This window comes from Pomacea canaliculata, linkage group LG1 (assembly GCF_003073045.1).
Source record: "Pomacea canaliculata isolate SZHN2017 linkage group LG1, ASM307304v1, whole genome shotgun sequence".
Lineage (NCBI taxonomy): Eukaryota > Metazoa > Mollusca > Gastropoda > Architaenioglossa > Ampullariidae > Pomacea > Pomacea canaliculata.
In genome coordinates this window covers 43111949-43127255 of record NC_037590.1, presented here as the reverse complement: position 1 = coordinate 43127255, position 15307 = coordinate 43111949, and the positions used below count along the sequence as shown (strand labels likewise).

The window sequence follows — 15307 nt, the reverse complement described above, 5'->3', positions numbered from 1 at the left end:
CCAAGCATTTGCACTTCCGCTTTATCAAAGGGTCAGTTACTTTACAACCTCGTCTCGAGCGTCAAGAGACAGGACTGTGTGCGAGGTATCAGCAGATTCTGGAGATAACATAAATATATTCTGTATTATTTATTATCTGATTTCAATTTGCTCAGGCAGCAGACGACTAAGAACAACAATACCTGTGTAGTAGGCACGGACCCTAGAAGAAGATGTGTTTGCGGTACCCGAGTCTGTTGCTTCTACAGCATCTAGGTTACCGGGTAGCATACAGGAGCAGGGTGTATTGGTATACCACAGACTGTAGGCGCTGTGACGTCAGCTGTACACACCAACGAAGTCGACCCATTGTCTTGTCAACGATGTATCCTTTGGAAATGTGTGAAGTCACTTCTACACTGTGTTTTCTTGTTCATCAAATAGCGACACAGTGATTTACATGTCTGTGCTCGGACTTTTGAGATTCTGGGCAACTTGTAGCCGCCATGTTGTGGTCAGCCATGCTGTCACCGGTACTGACGTCACACTTGACTTCCGGCCCATGTGGAGGCGGGGAATAGTTTTTAATTCATTTTTTTGAGATTCGTGTTTCTCCTTGCGATTTCGTGTTCGAGGCATTGATAAGTGATATGATACTGTGATATGATATTGTGATACGTGTCACCAGCCGGGTAGGTCTTTAAGAAAACAAGGTGTTGAGCCCCGAGATCGTTATCAAAGAAAGGTTTTTTCCGCCTGGACCATCCACCCCTTTCATGCACGTTGTCTTTCTGGTGAAGAGCAGGAGTGGGCGGGAGGAGGGGGAGTGAGGTGACCCTTCATTGTCTGATGTCCTCTCACCCTGACTGAACTTGGGGTGGCCGCGCGGTGACAGATAACAGGGAGCATGTGTCGGGTACAAAGACCACAGCGGCAAACAAACAGCTGACCAAGCGATGCGCACTCCAGCGACACCTGCTGTCCACTTCCTCCCGCCGGAGTCTGCGGCAAACAGCACAAACTGTAGTGACCACCACCACCACCACCGCCACCACCCACCGCCACCACCATGTCCTCAAGTAGCATGCGATATCTTTTCCATTAAGTATTTTCTGTGATCAGTGTTTAGTAGTTTGTAGGATAGTTCAGTAGAATGTACAGCTAATGACAATCCCTGACAAGTTCTTGCAGCAGTGTGGACTGGAAAATGTAAACAAGTCCGTTACTGTTACTTGTGGAAATACTTCAGGTGGTATTTGTACAATTGAAGATACTTCTAGAAATGTTGCTGGTGGTACTTTCGGAAATGCTTTTATCGCAGGTAAAAAGGGCGAAAAATGACGAGAGAGATAAATAGTGCAGGAGATAAGCAAGGAAGGCAATAAACTGAGATTTCATAATAAAGACAGGGTCCTTGTCATTCTGAGTGTCTGCTCTGCACTAGCAACACTTTTCTAATGAGACAGCATTGTGCAGTGTAAAATAAAAATAAATGAAGTATAAAGAAGTGAGAATTGGAAGTAAATTTAAAAGCTAGATGAACAAATTTATGTTTTCCACACAGCTAACATAATTACATTGGGTGGTCATGTGACATTCACTAGGTTTTCCAGAGTTACACATCATCGGAGTAGGAATCCTGGGGTACTTGAACACAAGAAGAATCCATCGGAGCGGAGGAATATCCGTGCGCTGCAGGTAATAGGGTAGGTGTTGGGGTAGGGATTCACCTGTAGACTTCAGGGTCAATGAGTGGACGTAATTTTTTTAAACCATGTTTTTTTCTCTCTCTCTTTTTTTTTGCTTGAGTTTCTTGGTCTTGTTTACCTGCATGTAAGCTTAATTACGCGGGGTTTCTCGTTATTACTACGCACTGTGAATCCCAGACCTGTGCACCTGCTTGTAAAAGTCAGACAAGCACTACAACCACACCCTCGCGTGCACTGTGAGGGCGCCACCCTGTAAGTGCCATAATAATCAGAACATTGTTGTCAAAAGACCCGTGAGTGGGATCAGCAGGCGGGACACGACTGCCCGCGAGGCTGGCCCCAGCTTGCAAGACATCAACCTCTTGGGATTCAAATGGGAGACCATTTTCTTCCCCCTTTCCCCCCTGCCTGTCCCCATCCCTCGCCATCTGTCCCTAGAAACACAAACGCTGCTGCCGCTTGTCAAAGTCGCCCTCGCCCCTTGTGGGCCTTGTGGGCTCAAATTTCGCGCTTCTCTCTCCATTTCGCCTTCGTCGTTGATGGGCCAGCCTGCTTCTTGAAAGGCTATCTGCCCTTGACATGGCTGACAAGTTTTTGAAGTTGATGACACAGCCTGAGACATCTTTGGACTACAAACTGTATCACCGTTTGCAATAAGCAGGAAAGTCTCAGAGGTCTGATACCTGTAAATACTTATCTCGTGTGTGTCGCCCTAATAACACGAGTAACATGTTACCTTTGATGAAATGAGGAAAACGAAAAAGACATCCTATAGATACATTTTTACATCCAAACGTAAGACGTTCTCCAGGACTGCGATCCCTCCCATCCTCACCCACTCACACACACGTGTGGGACCGAACCCTGATGACGACACCGGCCGTGTTGCACGTGCATCAAGAGTAGCCACACGACGCCTGCTCCTCCCACAGTCGCTGTTGTTTGGAGGAAATCCCGTGAAGCCTGTCTGTCACACTGGTCTTGGAAACTCGGTTAACTTGTCACATGGGTAACGACAAGTTCTGAAGTAACGTTAGTCACGTGGATCATGTGAACAAGTTCTGAAGCCCAATTAATTAGTCAGATTGTTCAAGGAAACTGTCGGCCAGACGTCATCGTGAGTAGTCTTCACCGAGCTGACCCCTTCTCACTGCAGTCCCTCTGCCTCTCTACTCAGTCACATCCTGTCTGTCGGTCCGTCTACCTGCATGGTCGCCTGTCTTGCCTACTGTCTGTCCGCCTGCCTGCCTGTGTATGTGTGTGTGTACGCCAGACCCCGAGAGTTGCGGCGGGTCCTGCACCCGACCATATGCCGAGCGTGAGTCACAGCGCATGCGCAGAGCAGTTAGCGCAGGTTTGGTGTCGACGGGTCGGCAGGGCATGAAATGAGAAAATAATGGATTTCCAACGGTTCCCCGATACAAGCCCTCGCCACACTCTCCACGCGAAGTGCAGACAGGTACTCCAGGGGAAGCCGCGTGTTTCCCGTCGACGTGAGCAGGTTGTCAGCCACCCGCTTCTCGCTCGGGGCATCTTCCCCAAAATAACTCTTTGACTGCCTCTCGGTCCCTCCTTGCTCTGCAAACAAATCGTACCAATAGCGTGTTGCTTATTTCACATCACGAATTGAATTCTTCAGAAATGGCGTGGGAGCCTAAATTAAAAGGATAAGTTGGAAATGTTGACTCTGTTAAAATATTTGCAAGAGGACAGAGGTGAACGAAAACAATCCGCTTGTTGTCTTGTTAGCTGCATTCTGAATACTAACCACGTGTTAGTTAAGTGTCTAACTTTTCTGTACGGAAAGCAAATTAAAGACTAAAATGAATTCAGCGTTTAGAAGCCTTAGCTCACACTGCATTCATTTCAAGTTTTTTAATGCTGAACTCATCGTAGGACTTATCCTGAACTCATCGCTTGCCGAGCCAGAAACCAAGCAGACGGGTATGGTGACGCATGGCACGCGCGCCCACGTGACCTACCCTAATTTGCGAGGCGGATTTTAATTGGCTAACACGCACCCAAGCATGGTGATCACATATGGCGGTGGGGAAAGGTGGTCTGGAGCTTTTGTGAGGCCGCAACTAACGGGACTTGAACGTGTCTCGTGCGACCTGGCCCCGTAAGCAGGGAGCACCGATAGCGCCGCTAAAGGTACGATATCCCTTTCGTCACGATAGCGCGGGAAAATTCGCAAGCAGGGACCGCCGATAGCCGGCTATCGTAGCTCTACGGCTAACGGAGCCTCAACCCCTCCATTAGCTCGCTATCGTACCGAAAGCACAAGATGGCGGATTGGATTGTATTGAATCGTGTTAGACGACGTTTGCGCCGAGAAACGTGTTTTTCGGACAGAAATCATCCCTCGACCGGTACAATGACGAAGAACTCTATAAGAAATTTAGATTTACAAGACTACATATTTTGCAACTGACTGATGAGATTGCAGCAGCAGTCGAATTATCAAATCGGCGTGGGGCGCTTTCTCCAGTGTTACAGGTACTGAATAAATCAGTTACTACGCTACTAATAAAACTCGTTCAGCTTCTTGTATATTTGATTTTAGCAGTGATTAGTTGCTTTTTAAATAATATTTTAAATTTAAAAAGGGAAAAATTGACATCCTAGCTTAGGTATAGAGCAGACTAACATGACTGCAATATGACAGTCGAATCTTCTAGAATTTGACACAGGCTTTACCTTGTTTGAGAGAGTGTGGAGACTTTGTACTGTAACCCACAAATTTTTAGTTTGCATTGCATCTCACTTCTGAATACCTGTTGCAGGTGTGTGTGTTTTTTTTTTTTTTTGAGGCTTTGTACTCTAACCACATTTTTTTTTCATTGCATCTCACTTCTGAATACCTGTTGCAGGGTGTGTGTGTTTGTTTTGAGGCTTTGTACTCTAACCCACATTTTTTTTTCATTGCATCCCACTTCTGAATACCTGTTGCAAGGGGTGTGTGTGTGTGCTGAGGCTTTGTACTGTAACCCACAAATTTTTAGTTTGCATTGCATCTCCCTTCTGAATACCTGTTGCAAGGGGTGTGTGTGCTGAGGCTTTGTACTGTAACCCACATTTTTTTAAATTTTGCATTGCATCTCACTTCTGAATACCTGTTGCAAGGTGTGTGTGTGTGTGCTGGGGCTTTGTACTGTAACCCATATTTTTTTTTCATTTTTTTTTCTGAATACCTGTTGCAAGGGGTGTGTGTGTGTGCTGGGGCTTTGTACTGTAACCCACATGCTGTTTTGTATTGCCAAGTTCTGAATAACCGTTGCAGGTTTTGTTGGCACTCCGATTCTATGCCACAGGCTCTTTCCATGATGTCTGTGGTGAACTAATTGGAGTGCATCAAACCACAGCAAGTAGGACCATAAGGCGGGTCACACAGGCCATTTTAAGAACACTGCCACAGAAAATCAGACTACCAAATGCAGAAGAAAGTCAGCTAACGAAAGAAAAATTCTTTCAAAGACATCACATCCCAAATGTCCTTGGATGCATTGATGGGACACAAATTCCTATTCAGTCCCCTGGCACTGCAAGAAACGAACATGAATATGTAAATCGCAAGGGATACCATTCCATCAATGTACAGGTAAGTGTTGTACACTGAATATGTGCACTTGAGCAGTACATGTATCAATACAATACTCAGGAAGTTAAAAAAGAGTGCTGCATACTGACCATGTTACTCGGATGAAAAGTAGATGATTGGTGATTGTGTTGCCTTACACTATTTTTCTTTTTGTGTATAGGTTATTTGTGATGCTGATTTAATCTTTTTCAACATTGTTGCCAAGTGGCCTGGTAGTGTTCATGATGCCCGCATCCTAAGGTAAACATTTGTTGTATTTTCCTCAGACTGCAGCAACAACACACAGTCATGTGTTTAACTCTTATGATGTCAAAGAATTTCTCACTCAGCCCTAAACTCATACAAGATGGTATCATTATTCATGTATGCATATTTAGGAGACAGCTGCAAATGCCACTGCTTGCAGCAGCTTTATGTACAACCACAATTACTAAAATCCCATGTAATGTCATGTTTAAATATCCCATGTAATACAAAATGCCAATGTTATTTCTTTGATAGAGATAAAAATATTTTTTTGTAGAGAGTCACCATTCTATGATGCCATGGAAAGTAATCAGCCACCTCTAAGGGGACATCTTCTTGGAGACAGTGGGTATATGCTAAGGGACTGGCTAATGACCCCTGTTTTAAACCCAGACACTCCAGAAGAGAGAATTTATAATGAACTCCACAGACAGGCACGCTGCACAGTGGAAAGAAGCATTGGTGTTGCAAAGAGGAGGTGGCACTGCTTACGTACTGGATTACGGGTGTCTCCAGAGAGAGCAAGTGAAATAATCGTAGTGTGCTTCATTCTGCACAATCGTGCCAGGTTTGTGAACATTCTTTTGTTGAATATTGTGGTATAGCTGACAAAATCTGTATATCATTTTTACCTCATTTTTATAAGGGATGATGGATGAGATGTTCTATTAACTTCCAAATTGCTTTTGACATTTTGTTCAGGTTTCTAGCTCTGCCAGACCCAGATGATGAAGAAGATGATACTGATGATAATGGTGCAGATGAAAACCATGGTGCAGATGAAAACCTTGTAGAGAGGAGATACAATATGCAAGCACAGGAGAGAGCAAGAGTTGCTGCTGGGAAAGTTGCCCGCAATAGGCTGATTGCATTTCTTGCACACCAGTAAAGAAACAAAGTAAGTGTGACACAGAATGTAGCACATACTATTAAGGCACAGACAAGAAAAACCATTAAGAAACTTTGGTGCTTATGACATCTTTTATTTCTAGACAAGATTAAAAAAACAAATATACACCACATAAACAACAGATTTAGAGATGCACATTCTAAGAACAAGGACATAATTCAAAAAAAAAAAAAAATTAAACTGCATACACATCCACTCCAATATATAAAAAATGCACACACTGGCAGTACAGCTTAATTATCATTCATCTCTTTCTCTATCTTTCTTTTTTCAGCTTCCAGCAGCCAGACTTCCAGTTCAAGTTTTTTTATTTGTAGTCCTATTTTTTGTTGCCGTAGTAAAGACTCTGCTGTTCGTTCTTTCAAATATTTTTTCGTGAGTTGTTGCTCTCATCTCCTTTGCTGACTCTTTTTTTTTTTTATTCCAAAGGTTTCCCGGTTGTCCATGGACAGTGGTGTTGACGGGTATAGGTCTGCCAATGATGTGGAGGGACTTGAAAACTCTGGGGCAGAGCAAAAAAAAATTATATACTCAATGATGGTCGCAAGAGTGGCAATTAGATTTCTGCACATACATCAATAATATTTTAAAAAGAAGTGATGTTATCCACAGATTTAGTGTAACATGGCAGAAAAATATCAGTCTTGCAAGAATTGACTGTAAATATCATTTAGATGTATATATATATTTGTGTGTGGATGCAATTATAGACTACAAATATGTGCCAAAGAAAATTGAATGTAACTATCAATTTTCCTGAAAATCATATAAGTTGACAAGAATAACAAAACATTCAACATTTTACTTAAAATAAAAATTACCATTTTCTTTGTTGCAAGTCAAACTGTTGTTTAAGCAGGGTGCAGATTCTGTTGTCAGGGGTCTCACACTTTGAGTTATTTCCTCTGTCACTGCAAAATCCAAGCAATATTTTGAAATTATGCGAATTCACATACTGCACCATTAGCCTTGTCTTTCCCTTTCACACTTTTATCTCTTCTTGTATACTGTAAATTATTCACATTTCATTTTGCTTTTGTTTTAAAATGTGTGATTGTGACTGAGTGTAAAATAAATTTCACGATGTAAATTTTAAGATATTGTCTATTATTTATTGAGTTGGTAGCATTGCGCACAAACTTCACAGTAGAGCCACCATGAAACATGAATTCATTCAGCATGCTTACCTCCTTCACTCTTTGAGACTGAAGGCTGGGTTTCTTCTAATCCTGCCACAAACGAATCTGTAGCATTCCCTGGGAACAAAACATGTTTTAAAAATTGTACTTAATTTGATCATTGATCAATAAGCATATAGCTGATGTACAAACAATAAATGAGACCAAAATAATGGTTGCATTTGAGGCAAGGTTAAACCAACCCATTTTAACCCTGTGGTGCTGTGTCACCACTTACCAAGAATGTAAAGCTTGAATGATTAACAAATATAAGTGTGATTTAAACATCCAAAGCACAGCCTATTTTTCACTGCTTCCCTCCCTACATCCAGTTGATTTGCAAACATAATCACATTTTATCATAATTTTATAAATTCATAAAAAATATAAATAAGTACCCAGTCCAGAAGTAGCCTATAAACATAAGGACAATTATTCTGTCAGTTACTTTTATATATACTTTTATAGCCAGTTAATTAGTGTGTCACTTACCTGCAATACCATTGATCAGACTAGTGTTGTTGCCAAGGATGGCAACAACAGTATCTTCGTATTCAGGTGGTGGCATTCCCTTGCCACCACCTGTTTTATATGCATCCCTTTTTTTTTGAAGTGTTGTTCGCTTCAGGAGACCCCATTTATCTTTTATCTCTGCAACCGTCCGAACGGCCACCCCACATGCTGACACTTTGGCTGCAATGTTTTTCCAGATTTCTTGTTTTTTCTGCAACGTTACTTTATTGGAAAAACAGCTGGAAAGAAGTTCACTCTCCATGGATATCTCATGAAGCAATATTTTGATTTCCATTTCACTGAAATTTGATTTGCGCAGACGCTTTGCTTCCATTTCTCGGCAACTACAGGGTCGAGGAGGAAAAGGAAACACGCTTCTTTCAAAACAAACACATGCGCAGTAACGCATGAAAATCGGGCCTCCTCGGAAGCTATTTATAGAACTGCCTTCCCGCGCCGAAAGCTAGTGGAGCTCTATCGGCGTGTCCCTGCTTACCACGTTAGTTGGGAGACTATCGCTGCTATAGCTTTCGGACCGAAAGGCTCTATCGCTACGATTGGCTAACGGTGTTTCTTGCTTACGGGGCCTGCCGCCTCTCACCTGACCTCCTCCTGCGGTTTGTCTTCGGGAGACTCGCAATGAAAGGTGGTGTTGCTTGATTGGGGTTGGGGTTGAGAGGGGAGGGGTGAGATAGAAAGGCGGAAAAAGGGAACGGGAGAACTTTCTTACACTTTTATGATAAGTAGAGGTCTGAGGGAACATGCAGATGCAACTATAGGTCATTGAAAGAAGTGTTTGATGAAAGTTCTCTCGCTTTTGTTTTCTCTAGATGTCTACATCTGACTGAAGAGACTAATGTTTCTGTAGTTCTGTGGTTTCTCACAGGATTTTTGTGTTGGTGTTCGTGTGGCAACTTGTCTTTCTCCGTATATTTGGATGAAGCTGCTCCGAAGGGTCTTATGTTGGATGTACTTTTGTTTTTAACTTGCGGAATTAGAAATTCTTGTTGTGGTTTACATTTTGCTATCAACGATTAAAAAAAAAAAGGTTTCTTTAATTCTCACGGGGACAGGTGTGTGGACTTGAGAAAGAGTGATTTGTTGGCGTGCTAGTACATACTTCTTTTAAAATAATTATTCATTTTGCATACATACCTGCATCTGGGTGTCCATCTGGCTTTTTAAAATTCCAAACAATGGGAGTTTTTGTTTTGCCATCATTTCTTAAAATTGTAAGATATTGTGAAACTGTTTTGCGGTCGATTGTGAACATCAAAAGAGTGCAGTATGCCTCCAAGTGTCCAGTATTATACTTTCATGGATTTCTAAAGGATGAGCAAATGAAAAAGCTTTGGCTGGTAAAAATTCGTTTCAAGTTTTGAGTTTATTAGTGCGTTTGCAAGCATGTCTGTGTGTTTAGCCTGTGTGTCAATTGTAAGCCATGAACTCCTCCATCACATGAGGTGAATGTGTATATTAAATAGTCTTGATAATGATTATTATTACTGTACTTTCACATAACCGGAAACAGAAAATGGTGCACCAGGAAAAAGAAGCTTTGCTAATGTATATTGTTCTTTAAGAACTTTTTAATCATAACAGATACTTTACAGACTTCAAACAGTTATTTGGCGATGCTTGTCATCATGGCAGAGCATAGTTTTCGTTCATCTAATTACAAGAGGTGGATTGTGGTGACTCAGCAGTGCCAGGCTGGGGTTGTACATGTTGTCAACGTGTGAACACACTGTGGGGGTGGGGGGAGCTACAGCTTGATGTCATACTGCAGGCTGTGATAATTGTGTATGACCCGCCAAAGATGTCATTAATATTAAAATGGTCCTTGGAGGAACAAGGGTTAGCCTCAACATCCACACACCCCCGAGTTTCATGGTCAGCAGTGGTGTCTTTAGCATTGTGTGTGGTGATGTCCGTAGGACTGTGTGTGTCTGGTGATATGTGTCAAGTGTGACACTCTAAGCACCATGCCAGGTATGACACCCCCAGACTCCGCCGTTCACTCCAATGGGCACAAAGGCTCATCACACCCCACTCACTACCCCACCCCACTCTCACCCACCCCACTCTCGCCCCACCCCACTCTCACCCCCACCTCACTCACCTCCACCCCACTCTCACCCCCACCCCACCCCACTCTCACCCCCACCCTTCACCTCTGGCTCTCACAGGCGAGGAAGTGGTTAACTGGGAAAGGGTCTAGCCCAGGCTAGAGGAGGGTCAATTATCAAGCCATAACTTCCAGCAATCAGTCATAATTGCAGATATAAACTTGGTGGGCGAGCGCTATTTCAAACTAACATTGTTTCTCAAGGGCCGGAGGCGGTGGGGAGACAATGGACAAGTTCATCTTGAAGTGGCGGTGGGCACCAGCAGCAGCAAGCGGGGGGGTTAGGGGGGCATACACTTGTAGCCAAACAAGTCGCCGATTTGATAAATATGCTTAAGATGAGCGTTTGACTGGAACTAATTAGGAAAATGGTTTTTGCGAAAATCGATTACGCAGAAATATTTCGTTTTCATTTAATTCGATTTCTGTTTCCATCCACTTGCAGCTGAAGCGGAGGAGAGTCTGAAAACATCAACTGCACGCTGACAGAGCGAGAAGGTTGTCAGTCACAGCACAGAGAGAGAGACAGAGAGAAACAGAGAACAAGAGAGAGACAGAGAACAAGAGAGAGACACAGAGAGAAAGACAGGGAGAAACCTACAGACAAATGGAATCACATCTTGAAAATAGAGAATAAAAAACCAAAACTACAGACATCATCATAAACTTTTTGCAAATCACGGATCACAGTTTTAAAATAAATAAAAACATTCTATCAATTGTTTTGTTTAATTCCACCTGATAACTCCTGAAAGTTGAGGTTATCAGCGATAGTTTCACCAAAGTCCATTGTATCCTGCACACATCCACTGCCTCACCTTCCACATCTATGTACACATACATGTGTACACATCAACACATACATGTACACATACACACTCAACTTTATTCATCCAACTGTGTCTGTGTATTGTGTATATACGTGTATTGTGTGTCTGCATGTCTCTTTATATTTAAGTCTCTACGTGTGTGTGTGAGAGAGAGAGTAGGGGGGATAGGGTGTACACCAGGAGCTCTGGACCGTTCACTCGTCTTTGAAAGTTTCGAGTACCTCGCACTTGTGATTGTTCACTGTTCACTCAGCAGCAATAGTTAGCGGATTTATCCCGGAAGTGAATATTTTTTTCCCACCACATTTCATGCACATACGATGCCTAGCTTGTAGTTGGTGCTTGTATCAACACGTGGTACTTCCAGACATTAATTAGCTGCTGGCTACTTTGACTAAAGCGGCTACAGCATGACTCCATGGAACGGGTTTTAATCTGAAGGTTCCAGGTTCGATTTTACTTTCGGATACTTTTTTTCTTTATTATTCACGTTTTTATATTTAGTCATTTTTATTGTTATATAGAGCTTGTGGCTTTTTTTTTTTATTTGTAAACTTGACAAGCGGGAAAAGGACACACTGGTATTTAGCTTAGGTTTAGGGTTTGGGGTGGGGTTTATGTGCATGTTTTTGTTTTGGTAGAGTGAATAGATGAAAGCTTGGTTGAAGTCAAGGCTTCATTGTCGGCAATAACACTGAGATGTTCGCGTTTTCGTAGAAAAGGTCAGTGCCAGAACATCGTGCGAAAAACATAGTCGCCTCCAGGAAGGAGTTGGCTGGGACAAATTCTTTCACCTTCCACCTGTTATAACCTAGGCACGGTGAACCACTTAAACTTCTATTCGCTGCTCTTGCGAAAATAGAGGGAAAGTGAGGAATAAAGAGAGCGAGTGGGAAGGACAGAATAATGTTGCAGCGCACACAAACATTTTCTTCTCTTACTCTCCCTACTGTTTAAACACTTATTAAGGCGGAGAGAAGGAAGAAAGGAGTTGAAAGTACTGACGGAGGATGAAAGAAGAAATAAGATACAGAGTCAATATGAAAATCACGCGCGCGGAAGAGCGATCGAAGCGCACACCGATAACGAGGCTGTAATGGCTGCTTGTCTTGGTGGTCAATACAAAAGACTCCAATGTTTGCGCTGGCAAAAATCGCGAGCGCCGTCCATCGACGTTAGCCACGAGTGGAGGAGACTGACGACGATAAGGAAACTGCGACTGGAACACAAAGCGATGTGTGTAGGGTGTAATGAGATTAGTCGCACCACCCGGCTGATCCTCCCTGGCATTTTCTCCTCAATTTGCATCGTGAAGGGCCGAGCAGAGAAGCGCGGCACAAAGACAAACACGCGGGCTCGCCTTTTGCCGCCACGGGGTTCACCGTGCACAGTTGGAGAAGGTTAACGATTTACCATGTGGAAAACTTTCGAAATATTTGCGATACTCCCGGAGAAAGACTAAATCGCATTACGGCCGCCACAAGCACAATCTTGAGAAGAGCGAGTGTTGTGAGAAATAGCGCGCGGTATAAAACCAGCAGTTAACGTCAGCCTTAATTAGTCTGGCCATTCATAATGCCGACACTTAGCGACTGCTGGCGACTAATTGAGATTGGAGTCAAGGCAGGGCCGGGCCCGAACCCTCCGCCGCTGCTGCCATGGCGGCCGGAGCTCTCCTGTCCCGGAGTCCACCAGCGGGACGGCGGCAGCAACGGAACGTGGGGGCCGGCGGTTGATTCGATTTGAGCAGACGTCCCAAGATCTATCATGCTTCGCTCGTGGATAATTCCGGGGGCAAAATACATACCCGCCCGACTCCTTCTAATGGCTGCCTTTAGTTTTCAAGGTTTTACGAGGTTTCTGCATCAATTTGTATTCCGCCAGCCGCCCGGCGCCTCTGCTGCAGAGTTCAAACTGGCTGCGGAGGCGAGGCGAGGAGATGCCGCTTTTGATTTTACAACTGTTGAGTTTTCTATGAGCCCTTTGACCTCGGCTTTATTTGTCACGGCCTCGTTTTGCTTGTCGCCTGTCTCATTAGGCCATTACTATTTGCATAAACTGTTATTTACAGGTTTTTGGTCTGTCTGCATGTTCACTTTTGCAAAATGAAAATGGAATGTCTAACGACCAACTCTTGCTCGATTTGGATTTGCATTCAAGAGGTTGTCCGAGAGAAGATGTCCATGCTCTCGGCGAAAATGTGCGCACAAGCCGTTGTTTTACAGGCTAATGCCATTTCCTTTCATTTGATAATTTGATGGACACGTTTCTCGCTCTTTACAGTGCTGGGGGATGACGTGGACTTGACCATCCAGCCCGTAAAGCATCCTGGGAGTTGAGCTGCATGGCGGCTAAAGGGAAAGCACTCTGCCCCAAGGGGACGTCAGTAAGCGTCCCTGAAAAAACACTTCCTTTAACATTAATTCAATTACTTCTGGACAGTGTGTAGAATTAATAGTGATAAGAGCGATATGCATTTCTTACATCCAAAATACTTGACCTATTAAATTTGTCTCACTTTTATTTAAGAGAACTAGCTATATATAGAAAAGTTTTTTTTTTAATTAACTTTGCTAAAAGGATGATGATGATGATGATGAAGATGATGATGTACACCTGGAAAGCGCATGGATGTGGCAGAGCGATGTCAGTGATGTCATGTGACAGGTGACTTTGGAAACATTTCAAGAGAGAAGAATGTGAAAGCAGCAAGGGCAGACTGGAGTTTATGGTTTGAGATTATCAGAATGAAGAAAGACAGAAAGCAGGCAAGCAGTAAAAGCAGTACTTGGAGGAGAAATGAGGCAGTAGAGGATGAGTGTTACGTAGTCACACTAAAATCTTGGTGAGTAGCCCTCAGTAGGAATAAGTATCGCTGACACATTCGTCTGAATAAGCATCCTCTGTTGACTACGTGGGCGCTACGGGAAATGTCTGGTACTAATTTCTTTATTAAGAATATATTTTCCACTGCTGATAATAAAGACTACGATTTTCTCTTTTTTCTAACCCTCTCAGGGGCCATTCCCCACTATAACCGTTACGTCCGTGAACTCTCACCCCTCCGCATCACCTCCTCCCCCCGTGAAAATTGCGATTGATACCGACGGACAACGTTTGTCTGGCCGGCCGCTCACTGCCTCGTCAAGCGGCCATCCCCGGCACTCTCCACTCGGGCCACATTTTTAACAGCCGCAGGACCCGACTTTTTGAAAAGCGCGTGAATTTATGAGCGCCGTGCGCATGCGTCAGTTTATGACGACTCGACGCATGCGTAGAGCGGTTGACACGTGCAGGACGGCGAGGGGGGACAGTTGTGAAATTGCTGGGCGCCAGTGATGAATGGAGGAGGGTCAAAGGACGGCGGGGAAAGCGCCTGGCAGGGCCGACACGCCCAAGATTAGATCGGTGGCTAAGTAATGAAGTTTTGTTTGTTCCTTTGGTGGAAGCTACGCTCTACTTTGCTGTTCCCGCAGCCCTCGCTTGATTCGCTGCATCTGCACTCGGCGTCTGGCTGTGGCACCGTTGTCCGGCGGTCTGGCAGTGACACACTACTTTTCTCTGGCATTCGCTGTAACTTTTCCTTGCCCCTCAAACCGACAGACTCTTTCTAGGACAGAAAATGAGAAAAGTGAGAAGATGACACCCTGGGTAGTGTCCAGTGTCGAGGTAGGACTTGTGCCGACTCACCGACGATGTTCTCTGCAGTTCCTCGGTCTCTTCCATCTTTAATGTCAGAGAAAATATGTAAGATTTAGACCTTTGTAGGCGAGATTTTGGTTGTTTGTTTTCTTTTATTTTTTGTACATTTCGTTCACTCTTTCTCTTCTTTCTTTCAATTTTTTTTCGGTTCTTTATTTTCTGTATTTGTCTCCCATTTCCTTCTTTTATTTTCACATCACTGAGGGCATTTTTATGAAGAGAAAGACACTGAAAGAAGAGAAGAGAAAATCCGCGCTGTGCAGCGATTCTGTAACTAAACTGGTTTCAAATTAAATGATCTCAAATGATCTCATAATTACATTTGCGCGGGTTATTGAGTGTAACAAACATCCCACAACCCACACCAGTAGAAAGGATTCACAAAATAAAAGTCCTGCCAAGACCCTTTGGCCGCTACAAATAGCTCAGATTTTTTATCGTTATCAGACAATTGAAAAATGAAAGAAACGAAAAAGTGAAAAGCAAAAGGCAACTAGAAATGGCCGGCAGG

The 15307-nt window shown here is 43.6% G+C and overlaps 2 protein-coding genes across 2 annotated transcripts; one reads left to right on the top strand and one right to left on the bottom strand.

The window, feature by feature from the left end:
• The first annotated feature begins 3715 nt into the window (after nucleotides 1–3715).
• LOC112561429 (putative nuclease HARBI1) lies at nucleotides 3716–7541 on the top strand. Its single transcript, XM_025233929.1, has 7 exons — nucleotides 3716–3760; nucleotides 4008–4187; nucleotides 4972–5289; nucleotides 5450–5529; nucleotides 5813–6103; nucleotides 6238–6433; nucleotides 6875–7541. Exons 1-6 carry the CDS (start codon nucleotides 3716–3718, stop codon nucleotides 6422–6424), a joined length of 1101 nt encoding a protein of 366 aa, XP_025089714.1. The 3' UTR covers nucleotides 6425–6433; nucleotides 6875–7541.
• On the bottom strand, nucleotides 6498–8723 carry LOC112572921 (myb-related transcription factor, partner of profilin-like). Its single transcript, XM_025252916.1, has 4 exons — nucleotides 8116–8723; nucleotides 7633–7701; nucleotides 7267–7356; nucleotides 6498–6947 (listed from the first exon to the last, which is right to left on the bottom strand). The coding sequence occupies exons 1-4, from the start codon at nucleotides 8543–8545 to the stop codon at nucleotides 6835–6837; spliced, it is 702 nt and encodes a 233-aa protein (XP_025108701.1). The 5' UTR covers nucleotides 8546–8723; the 3' UTR covers nucleotides 6498–6834.
• Nucleotides 8724–15307: the final 6584 nt, after the last annotated feature.

Coding starts and splice junctions, on each gene's coding strand:
- LOC112572921 (XM_025252916.1), bottom strand. CDS start 8,545: ATGCGTTACTGCGCATGTGTTTGTTTTGAAAGAAGCGTGTTTCCTTTT. Junction 7,357..7,632: donor AGTCTCAAAGAGTGAAGGAG/GTAAGCATGCTG, acceptor TGGATTTTGCAG/TGACAGAGGAAATAACTCAA. Junction 6,948..7,266: donor GACTTGCAACAAAGAAAATG/GTAATTTTTATT, acceptor GCTCTGCCCCAG/AGTTTTCAAGTCCCTCCACA.
- LOC112561429 (XM_025233929.1), top strand. CDS start 3,716: ATGGTGATCACATATGGCGGTGGGGAAAGGTGGTCTGGAGCTTTT. Junction 5,290..5,449: donor ACCATTCCATCAATGTACAG/GTAAGTGTTGTA, acceptor TTTTGTGTATAG/GTTATTTGTGATGCTGATTT. Junction 6,104..6,237: donor ATTCTGCACAATCGTGCCAG/GTTTGTGAACAT, acceptor CATTTTGTTCAG/GTTTCTAGCTCTGCCAGACC.